General features: G+C 43.7%; 1 protein-coding gene across 1 annotated transcript in view; it reads right to left on the bottom strand.

Moving 5' to 3' along the window:
• Positions 1-4,451: 4,451 nt before the first annotated feature.
• Positions 4,452-7,362, bottom strand: part of LOC119323556 (pentatricopeptide repeat-containing protein At4g01990, mitochondrial-like) — a 3,913-nt gene continuing 1,002 nt past the window's right edge. Inside the window, exons 2-3 of the mRNA XM_037597244.1 lie at position 6,812; positions 4,452-6,026 (exon numbers count right to left, since the gene is read on the bottom strand). Of these exons, the coding sequence (XP_037453141.1) occupies positions 4,801-6,026; position 6,812 (1,227 nt within the window). The 3' untranslated portion in view covers positions 4,452-4,800. The remainder of the gene's footprint in view (positions 6,027-6,811; positions 6,813-7,362) is intronic.

The following is a 7,362-nucleotide window of genomic DNA, read 5'->3' as shown; positions in this document are numbered from 1 at the left end:
ACCAGAGCCCTTTGCAGCGCCCCCTCAGGGAAACTTGAGGTCTGGTTTTAGTTGTACGGATTGCTCATCCGGTGTTGCCCTGAGAACGAGATATGTGTAGCTCCTATCGGGATTGTCAGCGCATCGGGCGGTCTTGCTGGTCTTGTTTTACCATTGTCGAAATGTCTTGTAAACCGGGATTCCGAGTCTGATCGGGTCTTCCTGGGAGAAGGTCTATTCCTTCGTTGATCGCGAGAGATTGTCATGGGCTAAGTTGGGACACCCCTGCAGGGTATAATCTTTTGAAAGCTGTGCCTGCGGTTATAGGCATATGGGAATTTGTTAATGTCCGGTTGTAGATAACTTGACACCAGATCCGAATTAAAACGCATCAACCGTGTGTGTAGCCGTGATGGTCTCTTCTCGGCGGAGTCTGGGAAGTGAACACGGTTTCTGGGTTATGTTTGACGTAAGTAGGAGTTCAGGATCACTTCTTGATCATTGCTAGTTTCACGACCGTTCCTTTTGTTCTCTTCTCGCTCTTATTTGCGTATGTTAGCCACCATATCATGCTTAGTCGTTGTTGCAGCCTCACCACTTTACCCCTTCCTTTCCTATTAAGCTTTGCTAGTCTTGATACCCATGGTAATGGGATTGCTGAGTCCTCGTGGCTCACAGATTACTACAACAATAGTTGCAGGTGCAGGTTTTGCGATGGTCATGACGCGAGAGCGATGCTTGCTTGCAATGAGTTCTTCTTCTGCTTCTTCTTCGATCAGGGGATAGGTTTCAGGTCGGCAGCCTGGGCTAGCAGGGTGGATGTCGTTTGAGTTTCTGTTTGTGATTCATCCGTAGTCGGATGATGCTCTGATGTATTGTGGTGTTGTATTCGTGTGGCATGGTTTGCCTCTTGTATGTATCCCCATCTATTACGTAATGTTGATGTAATGATATCCACCTTGCAAAAGCGTTTCAATATGCGGGTCTATCCTTGGTGGGACCTTCGAGTTCCTTTTGGATAGGGTCGCATATTGGGCGTGACAAAAGGGGGGAATGCTGTCTGTGCTATCAAGTTGGACATGATGAAAGCATACGACCGTGTAGAATGGCATTATTTGCAGGCGATCATGTTGAAACTTGGTTTCTGTATGGAGTTTGTTCGCCTAGTCATGAAGTGTGTCACCTCAGTCAGATTCTCAATATGGGTGAATGGCGAACTTCTTCCTTTTTTCACCCCCTCGAGGGGGCTAAGACAGGGGTGCCTAGCGTCTCCGTACTTATTCCTGCTATGTGCGGAAGGTTTAACTTCACTTCTGAACCACTTTGGTGGTGTGAGAGTGGACAAAGGCATTCGAGTCAGTTACCGATATCCGTGGATTAATCATCTTCTCTTCGCGGATGACAGTCTAATTTTTATGCAGGCAAAGGTGGATAGTGCCCAAAGGCTCAATGAGATATTGAGAATTTATGAGAGGGGCTCAGGGCAGGCTGTCGACAAAGAGAAAAGCTCAATTTATTTTAGTCCAAACACCTCTGCCCCGGATAAGCTACTGCTGAAACAAACTCTGAACATTTCGGTAGAAGCTTTCAGCGATCGTTATCTTGGTCTACCTATAGCTGTGGGTAGGATCACAAGCGGTACTTTTGACCATATTGGAGAGAGGATCCGAAGCAAACTCCAAGGAGGGTCAGAAAGAATGATTTCTTGTGCTGGAAGGGAAGTGCGTATAAGAACTGTAGCCCAAGCTATACCTATTTTCAGCATGAGTTGCTTCAAGTTAACAAAGAAGGTGTGTAAGAGCCTTACTTCCTCCTTCGCTAAGTATTGGTGGAGCAGCTCCCTGGATCGTAATTCACTGCATTGGAAGGCCTGGCAGACCTTGGCAAGTCCAAAGGAGAAGGGCGGAATGGGCTTCCGGGATCTTGAGCTTTTCAACACAGCTCTTCTCGGCAAACATGGCTGGCGACTGATGACGAATCCATCATCGCTTTGTGCTAGAGTTCTCAAAGGGAGATATTTTCCCACTTGTGATTTCATGCAAGCTACAACCCCGCGGTTTTCCTTGGCGATGTGGCGTGCCATCATTGCAGGGAGGGATTCTTTGCAAGTTGGTCTGATCAAACGCATTGGAGATGGCAGTTCGGTCTCTATCTGGGATGATAAGTGGATTCCCGGTACTCTTTCTATGACTCCGATTGTCAGAAGCACTAATACACAATTGCAAACAGTCTCAGACCTTATTGATACGGTCAATTGGTCGTGGAAGGTGGATGTGGTCCGTCAAAATTTTATCACCCCCGATGCGGATGCAATTCTTAACATCCCTCTCATGCGGGGTGGGGGCGATGATGTCCTTGCATGGGCTCACGAACGGTCAGGATGCTATACTGTAAGATCGGCGTATCGTGCTCTAATGACTCGTAACGAGCATCTGGCTCTAGAGGAAGGGACGATCACCGAGACTTCATCGACAGACAAACAGTTATGGTCCCGTTTATGGAAGCTTAAGGTTTTGCCAAGGGTAAGAGTGTTCTGGTGGCGGGTGTTGCATGGGATCCTTCCGGCTGAATCTACTCTCATGTACCGCCATATCACAACCATTGGCACCTGCAAACTGTGTCTTCACGCAGAGGAAGACATGAAGCATGCGTTATTGGATTGCACCCACGCCAGACGTTTTTGGAACGCGGCGCCGTACTGGCTTGACATCAAGCGACCGGAGTTGCACCCACTTACATGGTCTCGGGATGTTATTTGCGATCCGATGTTCTCTGAGTCTGAGAAAGCAAAACTGGTTACTGTCATGTGGGCGATTTGGACCTCAAGAAACAATGCCACACATGACAAGAAGGAACTTGATCCTGTTCGGTCCATGAAGAAAACCCAAGAAGCTCTATCTGTACTTGAACTTCCTCGCGAACACGCGCGAATTTTGCCGGGGCATGGTTGGAGACCGCCAGACTTGGGCTGGATCAAGATCAACACTGATGGAAGTGTTGCAATGGAAGCTAGGAGGGGAGGGGCAGGTGGAGTCGCAAGAACACATTCATCCTTTCTAGCTGCATGGTGCAAACCTTACTCAGGAATCACTGATCCTCTTATAGCCGAGGCACTCGCTCTACGCGATGGTGTTCTCTTTGCTCATCTTCGAGGCTATTCTGAGGTGGTTTTCGAGTCTGATAATTTGGAGATTGTGAATCTCTGGAATACGCGTCACAATGCTTGTGCGGTCGTGGCGCCTATCTTGGCCGAGATTAGGGAGCATGTCATTTATTTTAAGTCTTTTGTAATTCAGCATGTAGGGAGATCAGCTAATGTTTCGGCTCACATTTGTGCTAAACAAGCTAGCACCCTGGATGTAACCGAATGTTGGATGGACTCCATTCCGAGTCTTCTTGTAACCAGCCTCTCAGCTGATTCAGCTGGAGCTGTTAGTGTTGAATAAAGAGCTCCCAAATTTCCCTGCAAAAAAAAAGTTCAGGATCCCGCAAAAAAAGAAACCCCATCTAGTTCAGGATCCCACAAAAAAACAATCTAGTTCCGGGTGTGGAAATCGCATCAGAAATTGATTGGATGCATAACGCGACGCGTAACTGGCATACAAAATTCAGCTGTGTAATGCATACAGTGACATGCTTTTTTAGGAAAGCATCAAGTGCAGAAAATGACATAAAAGATCTTCAAATAATTACTTTCTACTTTTCTAGTAAGTGGCGTGGCGGTACGACGATGCATTATCAACATCCATGTCATAGAAAGTTACTCTCTTCGTCCCACAATTTAAGACCGTTTAAGCTGTTTTAGCTTGCAAAATTATCTTATATTACGGGACTGAGGGAGTATTTCACAATTTTGTAACACAAGATTTGGGGAACATGGTTCATGGTACACAAAATGCCTGATGGAATGCCCCTCAGACCTGTGCTGCAACAACACAAGAATAAACTAGAATGCGTTCAGTTAGTTCCATCAAACAAAGTGAGCACACTTTCCATTACAACACAAACTGAATGATTTGAACATATACCAGATATGATGTGCCCTGTCCTTCAACACAACTCCTAGGTACTATTTTTGTGTTTGTGTAAGCATCAATTACAGACCTTATTTCTGAATTTGCAGAGCTGCATGGAAATTATTTACAGTTGTAAGCTCACAACAGGGAGCACATCTCTTTGTCTCTTTATCCATTAACCGTTGTCACTGGGGATAACAAATTACAATTCCGACTGCAGCTTATACAAGTTTGGTGCTGATACTTATTCCTGATCGACAAACAACCACCGCGTGATTATATTATCTAAGCCTTTGAGTCTTGTTGCTAAGCTTTCAAATACAGAAAAGCTTGCCAAAGTCTGGCTCTTACATTCGCCTGACATTGCATTGTACCCCAAATGGTTGATTAATAATGTGAGCCAGTTTCCCTAAAAAAACACTACCTGGTGCAAGCAAATAATATATCAGAAATCACTCACTGCTTCCTTGCGCCTCTTCACGAATGGTCGGCAACATTAAACATTAGAGAATACCTGGGTACTGCAATCAACTCGTCGACTACATGAGTAACATGAAAATAATTGGATTTTGGAAATAACTCCATCATATTAGCAGCTTAGATAGATGCTACACAGTAGTCGGGGGGCTAGCAGAGCATCAAATGCAAAATGCCAAAAAGACCTTGCGATTCATGTACAGAAATCTGGTAAAAGCAAGCTTTTCACGAGATAACGACATCTTCGACAAGTCATAATTCTGATCTATAATGAAGAAAAATTCTATGGCAGCCTCGAGTTTTTATGAAGTTTCTTTCCTTCTCAGTTTCAATTGCCGGAGACACGCTCCAGCAATTTCGTAGTCTCAGGTCCAACGTGAATCCCATCATCTTCGATACGCTGAGCAATGGATGGGTTGGTTCTACCTGCAGCTATATAGGTCCGCATCATGCCCTCATAAGCTTCCGTATCAAGGCATTCGAGCTTCCTCAGGCACTCGCAGAAAGACTCCACGCCGTCAACATCATTTGACTCTTCATAGTGCTTCAGAAATCTGCTTGTAAGCTTTTTGGATGGCACCCATTTGTGTGCCATCACCATCTTCTTTGCATCTCTCAAGATCTCCAGTGCCCCGGTAAAATTAGATTTTTCCAAATAGAATTCGGCAAATATGTAAATTGTCCTGTCATCACAACGACCCTTAGCCATGGTCCTCTGACGGATAGCCTCAGCTTCGTCTATCATACCCTTATCAAGGTAAGCTTTGATCATAACATTTGTTATCCTCATGTCATATTGTTCATGACTCGATTCCCACTCCTGAAAGATTTGCTGTAAAGACTCAAAGTCATCAATAGTACTCAGAGCTTGAAGCACCACAAGATAGCTTCTGTTCAAACATGTCTTGAATGTGGACTTCAAAGACTCCCAAATCCTCTTAACCTCAGTTGCATTTCCACAACGGGCATAGATGGAGAGGAGGAAATACCATGAGGATAACTCATCTTTGTTCATAACTTCCTCAGCTTTCTTTAGGGCAACTTCTGCCTTTCCACACAGCTCTAGTTTAATATAACTGTTTGCCATTAGAGTATATAGGGACCAGTGAACTGGAGCCACCTTCTGCAATTCTTCCAGGACTTTCTCCGCAGCCTCCAGGTCATTCATTGTAACATAGCTTTCTAACAATGTGAAGTATGTAAAACTGTTAGCAGTTATACCGCTTTCTCGCATTTCTTCAAATGTGGAGGGGATTTTCTCTGGCTGGCCCGCCTTTTTGTACAAAGCCATCAGACTGTTGTACACCAGTGTATTTGGAACAACGTTCTTGGCTTTCATCTTCTCATAGAATTTCAGACCTTTAAATGCCATCCCGTGTTCACCATAGCAGTTAAGCAAACATGAAAAAGTTTTCCTTGACCTCAATATATCTGGAAGGCTCCAGAAATATTCTTCAGCTGCCTGTATCCCGTGAACTTTTGAAACAAGGTCAAGCCGCAGCGCTTGATGCCCAGGTGTCAACTTTGCTCCACGAGCTTCCATCCAGTCATCAACTGGGTACAAAACAACACAGCCAAATATTATAAAGTGAACATAAAAAAGATACTTTGCTCAGAAAGAGGTTGCACCAGAACAGCATATGAACTCTTTGTACCATAATATTATAGGTGAACATAAAGAAGGTCCTTAGAAGAGATGCACTAATGGCATCACAATTCGAACCTTCTACTGTTAGAACTTGAACCTTCATTTTCTATTGTGAAGTCTTGCTTTCCTTCCCTCTAGAGCATATTTTCTCCAGGTTTTTGCCTATTTATGTGTGAGAATCGAGATACTCGGCTCAGCAGTAGTGTGTGTTATGGACAAGCTACCAATGACAGATTAATTCCAGGAAATTGGAAATTAACTCTTTTTAAGACCAGTTTTAACGATCAATAGTTTTCATGGTAGACCTCATTTTTCAAATCTCAGACTATATGTTTGATCAGTGGTCATTTACTTATTTGTACAGCACATGAAAGAGATGTTTGTTCGAAACAATCACGGAATCACCCATCAAAATGTTTCAGATAATTATCTGCTGGAAACAATAAACCTGAGCACACCATTCATTGTTCTAACTGAACTACCTCAACTGTTAAACACCTCATATCTCAACCAATGCAGTTTAATGTGTTAGTAATAGAACTTAAGGTCACTAACTCGCTGCGGCCATTTAAGTCAAACTTTTTTAATGTTTATTTATTAAGAAAAAACAGTAAAATTTACCTCAATACACTGAGTCTGAGGCTAAAAACATCTTATACACAATCATCGTCTTCAAGCAATTCCCTATGACGCTATCACACAATGCAAAGTAAAAACTATTGGATCTACAAATATTTAGAAAGAAAAGGAAGCTGCAGCATGTCTTCAAAGTTCCCAGGCAGAACAAGCAGCGCCATGGTATATCACCGGCTTTTGCAATTATTTTTAGTTTAAGATACAGAACTCCCTTCCTACCTATAATGTGGACCTCTGAAGCTGCAGCAATGTGCAGTATGGCACCCAGTTTCACTTAGCATCAGACAATCAAATTACCATTGTGGTGATTGCCAACACAATGAGTTGACCCTGTCCTATTCTTCAGTCTTAAAAGGAACATTAAGTTTGCTCCGTGCATTTCCAATAGTGTGACCTTGAATCAAAATTATCCACAAAGAGAATGCAGAATAGAGCTTCGATGGAAACCCTAGTAAATCCATTCCATTTCCTCGTTTATCCCGAACCAAACTTCAAGCCCACTACTTTCAGCACAAATACGTCAGTCGAATGTACCATTGAACAACAAAATGAAGGCGCAGACACACCCTGATCCAAATCAGGCCACCATTTCACGCGGGGGGTTGG

This window comes from Triticum dicoccoides, chromosome 6B, assembly GCF_002162155.2.
Source record: "Triticum dicoccoides isolate Atlit2015 ecotype Zavitan chromosome 6B, WEW_v2.0, whole genome shotgun sequence".
Taxonomy (NCBI): Eukaryota; Viridiplantae; Streptophyta; class Magnoliopsida; order Poales; family Poaceae; genus Triticum; species Triticum dicoccoides.
Note: the sequence above shows the minus strand (reverse complement) of the source record. Positions and strands in the feature narration are given on the sequence as shown.